We start from the raw sequence: 20,823 nt of genomic DNA, 5'->3' as shown, positions 1-20,823 counted from the left end.
TTTATTTTATGAACAGAAATATATTTTTTTATTAAACCTTAATTTTATTTTTCATTATCAGCAAGTCTGGTGAGTTTGGTTAGGCTATGATAGTTTAATTTTATAATTAAAAAACTATAAAATTGAATTTGAGGCATTTATTATTTTATTTTATGAACAGAACTATTTTTTCGATTAATAAACCTTCATTAGATTTTTTCATTATCAGCACGTTTGGTTAGGTTATGACCGTTTAATTTCATAATAAAAAATATAAAATTGAATTTGAGGCATTTATAATTTTATTTTACGAACAAAACTAATTTTTCAATTAGTAAACCTTTATTATAGTCAATCAGAAGCCTCCAAATGACACTGTCGGCAAAACTAATCCTGAAAAACAAATTGTACAATTAGGTTGTAGAGGTGGATTGAGTAGATGATTTGAGTCCGATTGAAATTGAAAACTCAATACTCACAGACTCAGATCCAACAACAAACTCGAATCCGATTTTCCGATATCGATAGTGTACACAATTCAATATCGATAGTGAAATTGCAGACTCTCGATAGATCGATTCAATCGTATTCTGTCCGAGTATCGTAGTGAACCCTAGGCTATCCGACTTTGTCATCTTAAACTTTTTTTGTGCTGATTAACAATAGGCAACGTAGCCAACAGCATAACAAAAAATGTTCAATTTAAACAGGATTTTTTATACAACTCTGTAAGTACCGTATTATATTTTACTGCTGATTAGTAAAATAATGCAACATGCAAGTTGATCACATTTTTGTAATGAATTTGAACATTTTAAATTCAAATGCCAGAGCAAAACCGTTGGTAAGCTGAGATGACCAGCCGCCCAATCACAACACGTACGGAGTTAGCGTCGAAGCAAGAAGCTAGGAATCGCCCCATTCCTTCTGTGTTCAATGTCCGTACAAATAAAATCAAAACATATTGTGTTATTTCAAAAATCTTTACAGTGTATATACATAGACTAACCAGACTACTCATCCCATTGTAAATTTTGAAGCACGTTTTTCGTGTCTAGTTCATGTACGTGACACATGGGCGCTAGTGTTGACGAGACTTTTTTTCTATTATTTTAGGGTTAATTTCTTGATTTGTGCTTTACTTTTTGGTTGTATAACAAGGGGACAAGTTGTTGCTTATGATTAGATCGTATTATTTGGATGAACGAGGTTTTAAATGTCTGTAATAACGGGAAACAAATTGTAAACAAAACACGACCTCTACATAAACCGTACAGAACTAACAATAAAATTGTCTTCAGCTGTTCCATAAGGATGAGAAATCTACTTAAGGGAGTATGTTTTATCTATGGTATATACATATTAGACATACGAAAAATAGTCCCGCGTGCGCATATGCCATGCAAGACCTGTGCTTGGGACGATTTCCATAACTAAAGTTGAACATGATATAAAAAATAATCCTAAATTAATCAAGATATTAATTTAAAATAAACTATGAGACAGCTTCAGGGGCCCATTTCATAATAAACTACAAGTTACAAGTTACAACTTGTAACTTGTAATTTCCATTAGATTTGCATTAGGCGATCAGCTGATTTACTAATAATATTAGTTTGTACTTTATTATGAAATGGGGAGTGGTTAATCGTGAACTAGTGGTCGAGTGAATGGAGTTACGCAGTTTCAGTTTCACTGCCGGCCTAGCGTGGGCAGTGTATGCGGAAGGAGGGTGGAGGTAGGGAAAAGACCAGCGGACTGCAAACATTTCCGCTGCCACACGGGGTTCACTCCCCTTGTATTATGTACTCGAGCGCCTTCATATAGGTCGCGAGGACAGTTGATGAAACACAGTTGATGCAACCCGCATGATGGAACATATATATATATTTTTTAACTAGATACTATAGTAGTGATCGGCCAAGTGCCAGCTTAGATGTCACGACCTGTACTAATGTCTCCAATGTCTGTACGCTAAATATTGTTTGGTGTATTTGTGAAGTACTGATCTCGTTAGGTATTGAATACTGTACTTAACTGACTCACCTTTGGCTCGCTGAGGCTTCGCCTCCAGGCACGGCCGCCTTTAACTACCCCCCTTTTTGAGACTGCCAAATTACACAACTATGTGGAAGGTTTATTTAATCTAAAAATTTGTCATAAATTATTTATTCTAAAACTATGTCAATGATTTTATTTTATAGAAATAAAATACCCCCACCGCAGCAAACCTGCAGACTAAGCGAATTTCCATTAGCCTGATAGGATTTACACTAAAATGCCCCCTTAAAAATATCATATTTATTCCCTATTTAAATAGAATTAGTTTAACGAGTACTTAGGTTTGCTGCATTGCATTAGGAAGGGTAAAAAGGTGTTTTTTAGCGAATTTCCCTATAGGGAAGTAGCTATTACCGTAGGTGGCACGGTAAGACCTAGACCCGGGACCGATTTACTTTTTCATTTTGATGTCCCCAGAGGCCAAAAACACTATTCGTTCAAATTTATATATATATATATATATATAGACATATATATATATATATATACGTCCGTGAACGCGATAACTTGAGTAATTTTTGTCCGATTTTGATGAAATTTGGTTCAAAGGTGTAAAGCGTGATAAACTTGAATGAGTTCGCGAACCAGCACGATCGGACCATGGGAACGGGGCTTTACGGGGGGTTTTATGGGGTAAAAATTGGTTTTTCTCACTTATGACCCTCAAAACACAAAATTTCCCAATTTTTCTTTAGACCTTTTTAAAAAGCTTAAAAAAACAAATAATTTAGTATATAACAGTATTTTTGTTCGATTATTAGTAACGGAGAAAATTAAAAAAATTGTAAATTTAAAATTCCCATGTTATTCTTATGGAGAATATTGTCAAATGTTGTAGTTTGCTTGTTTATGAATATATTTTGATCAAACTTGGTAAATTTATTCATTTTGTACTAAGCTATCAATATTTTACTCAAAAACACACTTTATTAGTTTCCTTGTAGCAGCAAACCTAGGTACTCGTTAAACCTAATGTTATTAAAATATATTTAACTGAAAATCAATTCAGACGAATGGAAATTCGCTTAGTCGGCAGGTTTGCTGCGGCGGGGGTATTTAATGTTAATAGTTTAGTAAGAAATGAATGTATTTTCCAAATTCGATCAAAATATGTTCATAAACAAGCAAACTACAACAGTTTACTTATTTACCATAAGAATAACATGGGGATTTTAAATTTACAGTTTTTTGGAATTTTCTCCGCAACCATTAGGCGCACAATAACGCTTCAATATACAAAATTATTTGTTTTTTTACGCTCTACAAAACGATTTTTAAAAAAAAGAAATTTTAAAATTATATTGTGTTTTTAGGGTCAAAAATGGGAAAACCTATTTTTAACCCATAAAACCCCCATAAACCCCCGTTCCCATAGTCTGATCATGCTGGTTCGCGAACTCGTTCGAATAAATGTAGGTTTACACGTGTCTACCGAATTTCATCAAAATTGGATCATTTTTGCTCGAGTTATCGTGCTAACAGACATACACACATATATATGAATTTGAATGGATGGTGTTTTTGACCTCTAGGGACCTCAAAACGAAAAAATAAATCGGTCCCGGGTCCAGGTCTTACCATGAGTACTACGGTAATAGCTTATTCCTTATATGGGAAATTCGCTAAAAAGAGATTCTATAACCCACGGCCACCTTTAACTCCAGGCCACGGCCTGGTAGAATTGGCAACGTCGCACGTAGGGTTGTTTAGTGCCAGACGCCCCATAAGATAACATGGCAGACAGGAGACATTAGCTCATTAACTCGCAATTTCTGGATTTAAATTTATAAACATAAATTAATTAAAATATTTAAATTAAACCTACACTTCTGGTTCTGGCACACACCGTTGGGAGTGTCATGCAGTTACGGCGTACACGCTACGTAAACTACATTATTTCAGACTATACGAAAACAAAATGCGTCGCGGAGTGAAAATTTTGAAACGTACGTTTTTATGTCCCTGGCCTTTTACTTCGTAGATACTGAATATACATAAATAAATAAATTTCTATACATTTCTAAAAATAACAAGTTAGGTCCAAAACATGGCATCTTTTCAATCTATATATACAGTTGGTGTTATCCAGCAAATTTAAAGCAAGGTAGTTAATATGTATACTATAACTTCTTTAAGTATTTGGCATTTAACTTTGAAATTTCTTCTTTGGCCATTGGGGTTCGACTGTTCCTATGTTAAGCACTTCGTAACGAACCATGGTGCCTAGAGAACAAAGCCTCGCTCACACGGGGCGAGTTTACACGCTACTCACCGGCGTGTAAGCCAGCGAGTCGGCGAGTGTGCTAGTATTCGTTCACACGGAGCTTGTCCACTCGCCAACTCGCTGACGTGTAAAAAAGACGCCGGCGAGTTGGCGAGTGCGCTTGTAGTAGTTCACACGATGCTTTTTCCACTCGCTCAGTAGCTGGCTTGAACTAAATCCTCCGACATCTTCCGAATAACATGCGCACAAGCACAAGCAACTGTGTTCACACTGGGCTACTTTACACGCCTACTCGCTCAAAAGCTATGGCGAGTTGGCGTGTAAAGTAGCGGCAGCGTCAACTTTTTCAGCCCCGTTCACACGGGGCGAGTTTACAAGCTACACGCCGGCTTTTTTACACGCAGCTAGTAAAATAGCTCAGTGTGAACGACGTACTCGCTCAAAAGCTGCTTGTAAAAAAGCTCTTGAAAAAGTTGACGCTACCGCTACTTTACACGCCAACTCGCCAGCTTTTGAGTGAGTAGGCGTGTAAAGTAGCGCAGTGTGAACACAGTTGCTTGTGCTTGTGCGCTTGTTACTCAAAGATGTTGGAGGATTTGGTTCAAGCCAGCTACTGAGCGAGTGGAAAAAGCATCGTGTGAACGACTACAAGCGCACTCGCCGACTCGCCGGCGTCTTTCTACACGTCTATTGTGAAAGATGAACAATGTATTGTGAGTTCTTTGAGAAAATAAATATATATTCTATTCTAATTTTCGTAAACCGCAGGGCCGGATTTAGCATTTTTGCGCCCTTAGGCCCAAATAATTTTCCGCCCCCTAGTAAAATCACCTATGTGTGATTTTTGTTAGTAAAAAAATCATTAATCGTTGGCACTTCGGTTTCGTTTCGGGTTTCGGCTTTTGCTTTCGGCCCTTTGCTGTTGCTTCAGTTCGAGTTCAGTTCAGTTCAGTTGCTTGTTGTTGCTCACGCTCACGCTCACAGTCACAGTCAAAGTCACAGCACAGTCACAGCTTTTAGCGCAGCGCAGCACTAGTAAGTACTAGTAGTAGTAGTCGCGCCGCCGTTTTAACTTAACCTAATTTCATTTTACACTATCAGTGTTAATTTCTCATTAGCGGCTTGCATAAGTTACTCTTATCCTATAGTATTTAGTATTTGAAGAGTTCATAGCCACTAAGCAATTATTATAATTTTCAAGTAAGTATTTAAACTATTTTATGATACACCACCTGTAAAGACCAGTGCATACATGAAACAGGCAATTAGTTAGGCTTAGTCTTATGTAAAAGTCCCCTAGGCATAAAACTAAAAAAGTACAATTCATTTTCATATATTGTCACTAACTTGAATCGTAAATTTTATTTTTCCTGATGAAAAGTTAATCACAAATTTTGAACATTTTCTAATTAAGTAATTTTAGAACACAGAATGTTGGTGCCTAAGTTAGGTTAGGTTAGATCTCTTTAAAAAGCCTAAAGCATTGCCAATTTCACGTTGTATAGGTAGAGCAAACAGTAGTCTATGTAGGCCTACTGGTTCAGAGTATGATCCAGTTAAAATAGGTGTTTTACGTTAGAGGTGTAATAACATAAAATAAGTTAACCTAACTTAAACTAGGATTGCTTTCATCGCAGTGAAAGCCAGTTGAGCAGAGCGATCAGGTTTCATGGTTTAATCAAGCAATAAAAGTTTCTGGATCTTTCTGTTGCTTAGACCTGTACGCATCGATTGTGTAGGTTAAAGAGATCAGCTGGGAATTTTTGTTTTGCAGTCTGCCTTCATGTCTTATGGTAACACTGATTGTTTTGTTGCAATGTCATGGTAAGATAGGAGAAAGAGGCAACTGTTAAGGTTAATGACTGTTATAATTATGTTTTTAAACGTATATAATGCTAATTATTGCTGAAACTGAAATGGTTAATATGGTATTATGAAGGTTTGAAATCGTCAATATGCGTGATTCAATCTACTCGATATCACGGACGATCAGTTAATATAAAATATCAGAAATTACATTAATAAATGTGAACAAAAACCAAACCATATTCTTTATTTTTCATAAATCAAACAACAACTCAAACTCTTATTTTTTTTTAACCAAAAACAATTGAAAAACATATGACTGTTTTTATATTAATTACTAAACAGTCTTTTGGCAAACTTATATGAAATATATTGAGGGGTTTTCTTTATCAATGATTAATCATGGTACGTCAATCATCCCCCCCCCCCCCAAACCCTCAATATATATTTCAAATCTTCCTCTTTCTAGACCTTAAGTTATACCCAGGCTTCTTGCTCTTCGAATTCTCTTCGGCTTGTCGATTCATATGTTTGATTTGTTTTACATTTTCTTCATACCATGCAGTCAAATTCATAGTTTCAGGAGACTTTTCATGCATGAAGTTCTAATCACCAGTTCTTTTTATTTCCCGACCAAGAAAGAGTGGCCGACGTCCTCTCATGCTTGTACTAGCTTTTTGGTTGTTAGCCTTGGTACAGGCACAGATAGTGCAGGATTGGACGTAGTTCTTGATGTCCCGATGCATATCTTGAGTGTGGGGGGTTTTTCCCGGAACCTCAATTGAGTCAAGGGTGTCGCCACCTCTGGTGGATAGGTTCATCCGGGTGGGTCCCACTTCTATACCTGCCTCCTTTTGGGAAACCCTGATGGCCTGGCAGTGATGTTGGGTCTGACGGGCAAACGAAGTAGATCGGGTGCTGGGTCCGAGCCCGCCAGGGGTATCTGGGGATCTATCGCTCTGGTTATCTCTGGTTTCCCAGCAACTGGGTAAGGCCTCGATCGGGTAGTGGTGTAAATGGGAGGTTGGGGCTCCCCCCGTCAGCGTGCTGACGGTCCCCTTCCTTCTGGCTATCGATGGCGGGTTTGCCTGTCAGGGATTAGATAGGTCCCGAGTGTTACTTGCACTAAATGCGTCGGGGCGCTCTACCATGGACCTCTAGGTCCCGATCTAGTGGAACCCAGGTGGAGTGACGCTTAAACAAGTAGCCGGAAACCCTGGTTAGGATTGAGGGGCAACCCTCTTTCCGAAGGGTCTGCTTCGGCAGCCGGTGAGCCTGATGACCTTAAGTCATCCGCCCATGATGTGCAAAAGGTTGATGCGTAAGCTTCGGCCTACATCATGGGGCCCGGGTAAGTCTCACGACAGGTACCGGGTATGCAGTCAGGGGGCTTCGGCTCTCATGACAAATAATGTAATGTAATGTCCCGATGCATATTTACCCAGAAGAAACGACGCCGAATCGAAGTGTAGGTCTCATCTTGTCCTGGATGGCCAGCTTCAGGGCTGTCGTTGTACTTCTCTAGAATACTTACACTCTGAGACTTCGGAACTACAATCACAGGGGAAGATTCTGATAGATGAGATTTGTACATAAGTAAACTGTCTTCCAAGCGAAGGTTCTTATAGCATGTCTTAAACTGGAATGGGATAGCTTCGGAATTAGTGTAACGTTTGGTTATCCAGGATTTCATTCTACTACAAGCTGCATCTTCATTCTGCCATTTCTTTATCAGTTCCAAGTCAATGTCACAATTTTCCCGTTGTGCCACCATAAGAACAGGCTCAATCTGTCTTAACTTCATTGGGACTGGAACTTCCCTCTCCATGAGTTCTTTGGATATCTCACCACTGTCTACCGGTTTTCTTGACAAGCTATCAGCAATAGTTTTATTGTTGACTTGACGTAAATCCACACAAAGTCTGTAGTCTCCGTTCTTCTTTTTGGGTAATACTATTGGTGAAGCCCATCCTGAAGATGACGTTTCAATTAGCCCTTGATTATCCATTTCCTTTACTTTGTCGGGGTTAAGAGGGTAAGGTTTCTGTTTGACAGGAGTGTCATCTTTACAAGAGATCTTATGTTTTACCGTAGTAGTGAACCCAATTCTGCCTGTAATTACTTCTGGAAAGATACTGAGTAAATTATTCAAGTCTGTTCTTTGATTGAGATCCAATATTCCCGTTTTCAGTTCATCCAAAACGTTGTTTTCTAATTCTGCTCCCAAATCAAAGTGTTTGTCCTCTAACCATCCCAATCTGACTCTATTTTTAATGCCAAAAATTATTTCATTTGCTGTATAATCTATCAACACACCGTATTTGACAAGGAAATCATGCCCTAGTATGATTTCCGGGATTAAATCCTTAATCACTTTTACCGGAATGTGAATAGATTCTTGAGAACATTTGGCTTCAAGAAAAGTAAATCCTTCGATTTTGTAATTTATATCTTGTACTGCACCTTTGACAACAGTTACGCCGTCTGGACGAACAGGTTTTAACAATTTTGCCACCGTCATGCCAATAAACGAATGTGATGCTTGAGTATCAAGGATTGCAGTATAATATTTGTCACCAATCTGTAAACTAATTGCCGGTCGGGGATTACCCACACTCTCACTAGAAATTTGACCAATATAGGTTCGTTCTGACTTGTAGTTTTGGGACTTAGAAACTCTTCTAGAACCATTCTCGTCCCTATTAGAACGGTTCTGGTCTAGATAATTTTCCGGACAACGGGCCTTCACATGCCCAGTTTGCCCACTTTGATAGCATTTAAAGGAATTAACAAAGTTCAAAGATCTTGCTTTTGAGGAATACAAGCTTACCTCTTCGTCTAGCTTTGCTACTATGCTCCTGAGCTCGTCAAATGATTTTGGTTGAGCTACCTTAACGAGAGACCTAATCTTATCATGTAAAAGTTCCACAATATAAGTAACATTCTCGTCAATACTCCCACCATCATTCATTCTCTTAAACAACTGTAACTTTTGAATAACAAATGTCCCGGCTCTCATGCCACTAGGCTGAACATCTGTCAAGAATTTCTTAGTGATTAATGCTTTTACAAACTCTGAATTAAATCTCTGCATAAACTCATGTTTCAATGTGTCCCATTCTAGACTTAGACCCTTAATTTTTTGCCACCAAGTACCTGCCGAACCCCTCAACTGTTGGTTCTCAATCTGCAGATACTGACGGTATACACGTCCGTTTTAACAAAGACTCGCACGTAGCTAGAAACGCTGTGGGACATTCCTCCAACCTCCCATGAAATTCCGGTAGGCTGTCTTTGATAATTTTGGGATCTACAGTAGGCATGAATGATAGTTGGGATTCTGGATTATTCAAAGTAATTGTCTTTTCCTGTGAGGATATCTGTGTTCCAATAGCTTTAATTTTATTGTGAAATTTAGTTTCCATGTAATCAATTTTAGTTTCCAATTCATTTAATTTATCAGAGTTACCATCAAAATTTGTTTCTAATTTTGTAATTTTATCAATAGTCACGACAACATCTGACTCCAATGATTCAATTCTTTTGTCTAATTTTGAATAGTTGTGAGAAATTTGTTTCATAAATGATGACATTTTACTATTAATATCTATTAAGTTTCTCAGATTGGATATCTAGTTTCTCCGAAATTTTGGACAGTAGAGTACTCACCGGGTCAGGTTGTGATATTTGTTCTACCAACTGGGTATTTCGTCCTACCCGTGGTCGAAGCTCGTAGGCTTTGCTTCCTGTCTCCTTCTGCTCACTTTCTTCCAGGCCTTTCTCTTGCATTTCAGTTGTCAAATCTTCAACTCCTAATTTTGTCATTTCTTAATAAACAGGTCCTGTCACGGTCGCCAATTGAAATTGTCAATAAGCGTGATTCAATCTACTCGATATCACGGACGATCAGTTAATATAAAATATCAGAAATGACATTAATAAATGTGAACAAAAACCAAACCATATTCTTTATTTTTCATACATCAAACAACAACTCAAACTCTTATTTTTTTTACCAAAAAACAATTGAAAAACATATTACTGTATATTAATTACTAAACAGTCTTTTGGCAAACTTATATGAAATATATTGAGGGGTTTTCTTTATCAATGATTAATCATGGTACGTCAGGTTTTGTCTTTAAAACAAGCCTAATCAATAATTTTAGAATTTGAAATCTAGGTTAAAAACCAACATTTATGCAAAATTTGCTCAGGACTTAAAGCGGTCGAGATGACTAAGATTCCCGGGTTTGAAAGGGTTATAGATATGTTATAATACAAAATACAACTATTTCATCAATTTAACTTATCAGTTTTGCTCAGAACTATCTACATTTATGACAAGTTTCATGAGTAAAGATGTGGACATTACTTAAATCGATATTTTTCCTTTGTTTGCTTGCTAATGTCATCTGGTGAACCCACAGTTCTGGTTGAATTCGACCTTGAACCTAAACCAATTGACATTTTCTCAATCTTGGCCATATTTTGCAATTCAGATAGAAATAATCCTCCATGGACCCATACGATTCCTTTTTGATGGTGTGACCTTTTTGAAGAATTGCCGGGTACAGTTTCTTAACTGGGCTACGCTAATATTGATTGAAAAGGAATGTGATTGTGGAAAGTGGAAAGCGTCTCAAACTCATTGTCGAGTAAAATATTTTATTCCAAAACCATCCTTGGCCCACAACTCTGCAAGGTTTTGATGACCTGATCTCATGGCTACTGCCAATATCAATAAACCTATAAACGCCAATTTCAATTTTGTCAGTGGGCTTTCCATCTCTGAGCTTTGAAAAAGTTTGAGATTTACTTTCAATACACATTTGTGTACGTAACAATTACTTCAAGAATCTCATCATCAATCATTAAATTGTAACATTCAATTGGTTTTAGCTTACTTTCCAGCATTTTAGGGCCTGGTACCCGTTTTATAATATTCACTGGTCTAGCTCGAGTAGTAGCTGCTGCAACAGTTGGATGTTTTTTCCACAATGTTTGTTTATCTTTTGCAATAAAAATATAACACCTCTTCAATCTCGTTATCAACATAAACAATATTGTGAGGTTCAAAAGCATTCTCAAATTCGTCCACCTAGGCATGTTTAGAGATATCCTATTTTCTTCTCCCTTCCGTGTCATCTTCTGTATCACCCATTTGTATTACCCATTTGACAAAAAATCATAATAGAATTATCAAATCATCATCAACTTATGAACAAATTAACACGTTCGCGGCGGCACGTCAAATGGCGGGCGTATCCCAGGTCCGGTGCAGCCCTCAGCATCGAACAAACCCGATTGCCGCGTGTGATTGGCTTTCCAATTTCGGGCTGACAAATAGTAAATAACGTGCGAGGATGTCCTGCTTTACAACAAGAGTCGACGTAGTTCGCTAAACACCAACAGATAGCAGCACTGCTTGTAACGTAGCCGGTCCCATTGGAATTGTATTGCCAAATGGAGGGAAAAAGACGGGACAAAAGTAGAATTTTGAGATTGCCAGACGGGGATTTACGGGAAGATTTACTACCAACCAACACCACAACAAAATACAGTATACTATTGAGCAGTGCTGTGCAAGGTTTCAAGTTTCTAGCTCTAATCCTGGCTTAAAAACAAATCATTTCGTACTGCATTGCAGCTTGGGAGCGATCGCACCCACCAGGATGGCATTAGGGTACCGTTCCCATGCCGCCGCAAACGTGTTAAATTTGGGATGCCACAAGGTTTAATTTTGGGACCTTCGCTTTTTTTGTGTTACCATTGACTATATATGTGTTACCCTAAAGGGCATGGAAGATAGTAGTAACCTATAAGCAAAATTCTAAATTATTATGTGTTTATATGCTAATGGTTTTAATTTTATTGTGTTATCTAACCCTCCAGAAGAAACTGAAATTTTACATAATGTAGATTTAAAAAGAATATTGGAAACTATTTCTACAATCATAACGTATTATTAAATTCCCAAAAAACTAAATTTATAAATTTCATAACAGCACAGAAAAAAATCACAAAAGAACCAACAATAACGTGCAACTCAAATAACATTCAAAAGGAAAATCAATAAGTTGTAATCAAAACTAACTCCGGAATCTTTGCATTATCAAAAATGTCTTTTTATTGTAATTTGAAAACCCTAAAAAGTAGGCTATATATATTTTGCTCACACTCACTATCATCTTTCATTCGGTTAAGCATTTTAAGGGCCATCAAAAACATTACATATGGATAGCATTCGGAAGCTGCTAAAAGAGGCTATCAGATTTATGCTTAGGCCTAAGCTTAAACTAAAGGATTTGGCAAGAGAACATTTTAAGAAATTACAATTTTTTACAGTTTATGGGCAATATATTTATGAAACATTTCTTATCGCAAAACATGAATCAGAGGAAGTAATAAATTCATTGCATTATTATAATTTCAGGAGGAGAAGGGAGTTTGTCCAGCCCCACAAATTAAAATATTTCTAAAATTTGTCCCTGAATTCATAAAAAAATGGACCTACCAATATTTAAGAAAAAGAGCATATACTAAATTTAGCATTGTATTCTTTTGACAAGTTTTCCACCTCCCAGAAATAGTAATAGTATTTTTATTTTATGTATTTAGACACTATTCACTGTACCACAAGTATACAGGAGTTATCATGTACAAAGATGTTTTAATATGAATATCAGTGTTATGGTCTGACTCACGAACATCATCAATTTCGTTGTGATCTGACTGAACAGTCTCATCTTGTAAAATATCCTCCTCTTCTTCGTCTTCACTTCAAGTAAAAACAGTCTGATTCTAGCAGTCTGCCGATCATCTAAACTGATTATCAATTTATTATTTATAAATTAATGTCTTTAAATGTCCAATTTCAATACACTTTGCAAAAATTGATCTTTTTAGTAGAGTTTCTGCAGTGAATGTTTGAATTTTAACACAATTCAATTTGGAATTGCTGCAAACAGTTAACTCTGCTTTGACCACCAGTGTTCTACCATAGCTAGTAAGAAACATTAATAATGCCAACATAGGACACTTTCACCCATAAATTTGTTTCTCCTTTATCTCACCCACACCCATAAACTAACTCATTTAATTATACATTTTAATGCCAAAAACCTCTCATAAATTTAGAAAAGCGTCAAAGATGTACATTAGATATATTTTTACAGAATGCCTGAAGTAAATGAGGGAGTTTTGCAGTCATCTGTCGAAAAAGCAGAGGCAGAGGGTAGTACAGAACAAAAAAAAACAGCTACAAATGGAACTTCAGAAAATGGTGTCTCCTCCACCAGCCCTGAGAAGAAATCCCCTGATAAGAATGATCCTGAAGTTTTGCTGGCTCAAGGAAAAAGACACTTGTTCATCAAAGACTTTTCAACTGCTGTGAGTCTGTTGGGAGATGCTTGTGCGAAATTTGCTGAAGCACATGGAGATCTGGCCGACGAGTGTGCAGAAGCATATTTCAACTACGGGAGAGCCCTCTTGGAGCTTGCTAGAGAAGAAAGTAACGTATTAGGAACAGAGCCTGAAAAAGATGATGGTGAAGAAAATGAAGAGGAAGGAGAGGATGAAGGAGGAGAGGAAGAAGGAGAAGGAAAGAGTGAAGAGGGTGAAGCTGAAGCTAAAAACACAAAAGAAACAGAGGCTGATGATGATGCTAAAGATGATGATACCAAGAACGAAGACAAAGAAGCCGTTGCTGATGAAACCATTGATACAACAAAAGAGGTTAATGAGGTCGAAGAAGGTGAAGAGGAAAAGGAGGAAGACGTAGATAATCTCCAGCTTGCATGGGAAGTGTTTGAACTTGCCAAAAACATTTATGAACGCCAAAAAGAAGATGCTAAGCTAGCACAGACATATTTGTTTTTGGGAGAGGTTGGAATGGAATCTGAAAATTATGTCAGTGCAGTTGACGATATGAAGAAATGTGTTGAAATCCAAAAACAAATTCTTCCTCCCCATCATAGAGACATTGCAGAGACCTACTTTCAGCTGGGAATCGCATGTTCTTTGTCTAACGAGTTTGATGAAGCAATAGTTAATTTTAAAACATCCTGTGAAATTTTGGAAGCGCGAATCAAGGAGTTGGAGGATCATGGTGCCCCTGAAGTGGATACTGAAAAAGACCCTTTCTACTCAGTGGAAAAAGAGGTTAGTGAAATAAAGGCATTGTTGCCAGAAATCAAAACGAAAATCTCTGACATGGAAGACTTCAAGCAAGAGACATTGAAGAGAGTCATTGAAAAGATAAGAGAGGCGCCTCAAAGCAGTGATGGTGCTGGTTCTTCCTCTTCTTCTAGCTCAGTTCCAGTTACTAATGGAACTGTTCATAAACCAGCTACTGATATTTCACATCTTGTAAGGAAAAAGAGGAAACCGGATGAAGAGACTGTGAATGAACCTGTGGTCAAAAAATCTTGCACTGAAGAAGTAAAGAAGTAAGTAGTGTTGTTCAGTTTCAATTTCTAATGTACATTAGTATTTTTCTTAAATGGTCAAATGTGATTGAACTGTAACAAACTCTTTTCGCTCAACAAATGGAACTTAAACAAGGGAAAGACTGATTTTACTTGATCAGATGTAGGTTGTTTTAAGTGAATGTAGCTTTATTTAAATATGAGTAAATCTATGACTTAATTTTTAGATGTATAATATCCGATACTGAAACATGTTGATTGCTCTTTTTTGCTTCCAATTTACCTTATAGTGTTGAACCGCTGAATGATTTCTAAGTTATATAAATTCAAACAAAAAATAAACTAAATTCTAAATTCTATGATTGTTATGTTCTAATTTTTGGTTGTCTTCAATTCAATGAATTGTTGTAATGAAGGCATGAGTAAACTATTGTGTACCTGTAAGTTTTGAATTACCATGATTTTGCTTTGTATTAGCTGATTTTTGTACTAATAAAACTATTTTATTTCATATATGTCATTTTTTTATTTACATGAAAATGTCCATGAGGAAGAACACTCGGGCCGGCCTTGAAAGAGCTTTAAAATTGAGGGGGGGGGGGTGGTTGAGTCATTCCATGAGTTGTGGCTCGGATTCTGGGGTGATATGATGTTTCGTCTCCAGTACCGATTTGACTCACTATTTTTCCCCCAAATAGGCTAATGTTTTTTGAATTTCAAGAGCGTGAAATCTGGTCAATATCATTGGTGTGGTTTGTGCAATAATTTAATTGATTGCACAAAGTACTATATTGACCAAATTTGCAAAAGCTCCCCAAAAATAACATTTTGCGGAAAATCTGGTGTTACATAACCCCAATTATTCAGACATCAATCATAATATGGAAGTTTTACATTTCTCACAGGCCCGTTTAACCAGAAATACATTGGAATTGGAAGAGTGTGAAATATACAGAGCAGTTGAAACCGACCATCGAAACGTTTTGAACGATAAACTTTCCTTCCAATCGAACTATATTTATAATACAGCTATCAGGATACTGGTGGGGAACAATGAATGAATGGAGACGTCATAGGATAGACGACCTTGACCGCCAGTCTAGACTCTACTTCAGCCAGGTCACATTTGATTTTGTCAATGTCCCTTTGTGTGTTTTGTAAACGTTTGTCTGTTCTTTGTTATCGTGTTCATATAAGTTTTATTTATTGAACTCTGTTAATTACCTGAAACCTTGAGGCCTGATGATGGTTCAGAAGAACCGAAAGAAGTTTTTCAAAATAGCAACAAAGGATTACTATGTGCAGGTATCGTAAACCATTATAAATGTAGTATTCTGTGTGCAATATACTGAGGAGCTACATCCGACGACTGAAACATGCTGCAATATCATGTGTGGCTGCCAGGAGATCATACTGACATTAGTGGTTTTGGTCACTATGTCACTAATACCTTGATTATTTTTGCTAATGCACAACCACATTCAACATAATATATCTTCATTTTAGAAGTTAGCCTCCAGATTACGTTGAACATATTAAATTGGTGTAAATACCTGCTTCTTAGTAATGTACTAATTTTTGCTAGTGTCGCAACTAGTTTCGACTTTCTACAAAGTCATCTTCAGGCGTCAAGGATGTAAAAAGGGTGGTCACTTCATATGAAGGTCGTCATTACATACGAGGATGTCTAAAGGGTGGTCACTTCAAATGAAGTGACCACCCTTTTGACATCCTGGACGCCTGAAGATGACTTTGTAGAAAGTCGAAACTAGCTGCGACACTAGCAACATTTATAATTACTACAAAGCAGGTATTTACACCAATTTAAAATATATGCAATAAGAGGCGTTTTTCTGTTTCCCAGAATAAAACTGGCCAAATAAATACCGAATTGAGGTAAATTTGGCCATGCCCACAAAATAATGGAGGCTCATAATTTGAAATCTAATATTTTTTGTACATTCACATACATTGTAATCAATTAGCACTATTATCTTCCTTTGCGAACAAGTGTTGGCCTACCTCGTCTAATGCAAACTGCCGCTGAGTCAATTATCAATTCTTTGAGACCGCGACACAAACTTGGGTACATTTTCTAAGCTGAATATTAGTACAAGGTGAATGTGGAGTGAGTGAGATGATAAGGGGGATGTATGTCATAAAGAAAAACATTCTAACAGTTGAGCTACGTCTTTCCAGTTAGAATAGGTACATATTTAAGTTTCCTTCTGAATTAAATAGTTTTTGTTCCACAGAATTAAACAACAAATGTTTTGGCGACATCAATTACTTTGCTTTAAAGGTACGGAAACAGAACTAATATGTTGACAATTTTAAAATATATTTAAAAAATGTAATCGTTTGACCACTAAAAGTAAATACCATCCCAAGATTCCCACACTATAATAAAATATATTTTGTCTCTTTTCACACTCTAACATAAAAAATCTATGAAAACTATCAAAAGTTTAACTAAGACTCATTTCCAGTATTTATAATGTGATTATATACAGCTCTTTAATTGGAATTGGTGGCATTAAGAGGTTTATTGAAAAAATGAGACCTTTCATTCAAGTATGCGGGTGATAGGTTTACAGGTTACGGTTTTCTCAAAAGTTGGTGATCCATATTTGCCGTATGTATAGATAAATGATTCTACTTGGATTCAAAATAAAATGTTCCTTGAATTTTATAAAATAAATTTACTATAGTTGAAAAGACGAAAACCTCATTTTAAAGTTTATGAGTGCATTCTTTCACAATTGAGGTAGTTATTTGTGGAAACAGCTCGCAAAAAGCTGAATCAACTTTAGGTAGCCTACATCAAAAATCTAAATGAAATTTCACAAACATAATAATGAATCAAAATTTGAATATAATTCTTGGTTTGTAATGTTTATGTTAACATGCAACAACAGGTTTATAGGTTAAGTTTAGTTGATCGATGGTCAAAGGTTGGTTAAGTCTAAAGTGATGAACGACAAATAGACACTGCACCAGCTGATCGATTTAGCAGTGTTGCCTACTTGTTTTCAGGCATACTCGTATTAACTTACGTGCCTTATACAAGCACACTAGTTTTGTATTGTTTGGTTGAAATACCAGAGTGCGGGAAAGTAAGTAAATGCAGGAATCAGCTACTTTGTTGTTTGCAGAAAGCCTGCATTGTTAGGTAACTGTAGGAAATAGTTATTTGTGTAACTAATGTGTGAAGTGGCACTTTGCTGCACATGAAATGTTTAGCTGCAGGCGATTGTGGAAAATTTCGTGAGTGCAGCAAAGGCACTTTGCGCTCGTGTTACACATTATATTTTTCCTACAGTAACTAAAAAGCATTGAAATAATTAGTCTTTCAAACACCAAACAACAAGTTTTAGGTTTGATTAAATCCAAGCTTGAAGGAAATGGGAAACACTGCAACAGCTGATCGTAGTCGTAGTATCTTTAAGTTTTGCCAACAATCAGTATAAGAAAGCCAGCTTTGTCCAAGGCTACTGAAAAAAAGGTTGCCTCAGTTGTGTGTATGAAGTCACCTGCTGACCCCGTCGGTGCTGCTTTTAATTCACACAGCTGCCACATGTCAAATTCTTTGTTGTTGTTGTTTGCTTTTCTGAAGAGGTTCTGTGAAAATAAATAAATGAAAAACAATCAACAAAAACAAAGAATTTGACTGGTGGCAGCTTTGTGAATTAAAAGCAGCACCGACCGGGTCGGCGGGTGACGTCATATGCACGACTGAGGCAACCTCTTTTTCAGTAGCCTTGGGCTTTGTTAGGTAACTGTAGGAAAAATAAATTATAACTACTTGTAATACTTTAATACTTTTCTTTGAAATGGTGAGCATACGAAAGAAGATATTTTAAGCCAAGTTTGAATGGAGATGAGTGTGTAGGATGAGTGGCGCAATCTTGTGGTCTTGTTAGTGACTAAGGCCGACATATTCCTTAGACACAGCTGTTAATAAATAGCCCTTATTTAATTACAGCTGTTAAAATACTGTTCTGCTAGCCACAATATAAGATGTAATCAGCCGAGCTTTTGCAAAAACCTTAAACGGCAAGGTAAAAAAGAAACAACCATTTATAAAATTGTTATAACATTAGCTATAAAAGATGCACAACAGTCATTATATCTAAAAAAATAGATTCACTCAGTTGAAAGTCAAATTTTTTCTATACATTTATTTACAGTTGAGTTTCACTAACATAACATATGTTCTATCTTCTAACATTGACTTTGGATGTTGCAGTAGACGTCCCATGCAAATGGACCAGATGTAGCTTAAGTGTGATTACTCAAACTGAACATAAAGCAGTGAATCTCCCATAGAGTCGATAGAGTATACAGGGTGGTAAAATAGTCCCTGGACAGTTAAATATTTTAAAAAATAATGAAGATAGAGCTACAATACTTGGTACAAAGTTACAGGGCATAAAACTCTATTTTAACACATATTCAGTGATCCAATAACTCTTCAGGGGGACGGCCCACAAGGAGTCGGAAGAAAATCTTAAATGGAAGCATAGGTCAATATGCACATCAAATTAAAGGTCTTTTTTAGTAGAATACAATGCCGCAAACCGCACTTCAAAAAGTTGATCCAGCGCAAAATGGCAGATGTTCAAAGATTTCTTGAATCCGCCATTTTGAATCTTTAAACGACTGCCATTTTTTACTCAGGCATTTTTTTGAGCTTGAATTTACGGCATCGTAATCTACAAGTGAAGACCTTTAATTTGATGTGCATATCGACCTATTTTTACGTTAACAATTTTCTTCCGATTCCTAGGGCTGTGCCCCCTGAGGAGAAAGCGTATAATAGCAATGTTAATTAAATGAATCTTTGAACAACTGTCATTTTGCGCAGGATCAACCTTTTGAAGTGCGGTTTGCGGCATTGTATTCTACTAAAAAAGACCTTTAATTTGATGTGCATATTGACCTATGCTTCCATTTAAGATTTTCTTCCGACTCCTTGTGGGCCGTCCCCCTGAAGAGTTATTGGATCACTGAATATGTGTTAAAATAGAGTTTTATGCCCTGTAACTTTGTACCAAGTATTGTAGCTCTATCTTCATTATTTTTTTAAAATATTTAACTGTCCAGGGACTTTTTTACCACCCTGCTACTATTTAAGTTGCAGCTTATTTGTTTATATTGCTTTTCATAGGCCTACTATTATCAGTGGTGTAGAAGGGCAAGAATGTGTAGGAATGGCGTTCCCACTCTTTATAGGCAACCCATATTTTTCTACAATACGTTCCTGCACTGGAAAATTTACCACTACAACACTGCCCTACTCTGATAGTAGGTCGGCACATAAAAGATGCTACAGATGCGTAATAGAACAAAAAATAGAAAAGTGTATTTTACTGTATCATGCTCAAGTCAGTGGCTCAACTGAACTACAATCCTTTTTATTCTAGAACTACATAAAGATTTAACATGGCAATGTAATATCTACTGCAATGTACATACATAGTCAAAGATTCTACAACAACAAAATGTATTAAACAAATATTAGTGACTAGTATCCATATCAGTATTATTTATGAGGAACACTCACTTAGGTTACTAATAAAATAAAATGTCGATAGTCTAGTCAGTATATATAGATTATATAATATCTATTCTAAATCTACATTAAGATTAATTATTTATTTAACTTATCACCCATTTCAAAGAATTGTATATAGGTAAGTCATAACTAGAGTAGATATATACAGCGATATCTACTTAGTTGTTAGCACTGTGAAATTGTTTTAGGAAACAGATCAAGCTCTGGAAGTTTTCTCAAAAAGGGTAAATCTTAATTTGCAAATGTGTTTATACCTGTCGTTCCATTTGTGAATGTAACATTTTAAACAGAGGTTTATAGCAAGAAAATCTTATCTAGGGCATATAGAGTATGATAATTGTGCTTGTTTATAATTATTATACTCTGCAGACTAACCAGCAACTCAGAAATAAAAAAAAAATTCACCACAGTCAGAGCTCTCCCCTACAATAAGCCATCAATTTTCTACACCCTGGGCCAGAAATGTAGGTTTGGAAACTGCTCAAAGGCTTACAATCATGACAAATGTAAAATGTGAGTTCATCCGGGGCTGCAATTCTGACCATAGGAGGTTTAAAAAGAAGTGTATACTCCAACCAACACAACATTATACATCAATATTTTTAAATAAATAATAATGGATAGTTTACATATATTATGTTTAATTAAACCAACATAACCTTACAAATCTACAAGGATAAACAAATGTTCAACTTACTTGACTTCTATCTTTGAGTATTGATACCAATAGACATACCACCCCCATG

At 36.4% G+C, this 20,823-nt stretch overlaps 1 protein-coding gene across 1 annotated transcript; it reads left to right on the top strand.

Annotated features, from left to right (window-relative positions):
* Nucleotides 1–5,295: 5,295 nt before the first annotated feature.
* LOC129001713 (histone-binding protein N1/N2-like) lies at nucleotides 5,296–15,012 on the top strand. The gene is made up of 2 exons (XM_054429109.1): nucleotides 5,296–5,464; nucleotides 13,249–15,012. The coding sequence occupies exon 2, from the start codon at nucleotides 13,250–13,252 to the stop codon at nucleotides 14,522–14,524; it is 1,275 nt and encodes a 424-aa protein (XP_054285084.1). The 5' UTR covers nucleotides 5,296–5,464; nucleotide 13,249; the 3' UTR covers nucleotides 14,525–15,012.
* The last annotated feature ends 5,811 nt before the right edge of the window (nucleotides 15,013–20,823 follow it).

The sequence above is a fragment of the Macrosteles quadrilineatus genome, unplaced genomic scaffold (assembly GCF_028750875.1).
Source record: "Macrosteles quadrilineatus isolate MER2022 unplaced genomic scaffold, UCM_ALF_1.0 Scaffold_8__2_contigs__length_117827958, whole genome shotgun sequence".
Lineage (NCBI taxonomy): Eukaryota > Metazoa > Arthropoda > Insecta > Hemiptera > Cicadellidae > Macrosteles > Macrosteles quadrilineatus.
Note: the sequence above shows the minus strand (reverse complement) of the source record. Positions and strands in the feature narration are given on the sequence as shown.

Coding starts and splice junctions, on each gene's coding strand:
- LOC129001713 (XM_054429109.1), top strand. CDS start 13,250: ATGCCTGAAGTAAATGAGGGAGTTTTGCAGTCATCTGTCGAAAAAGCA.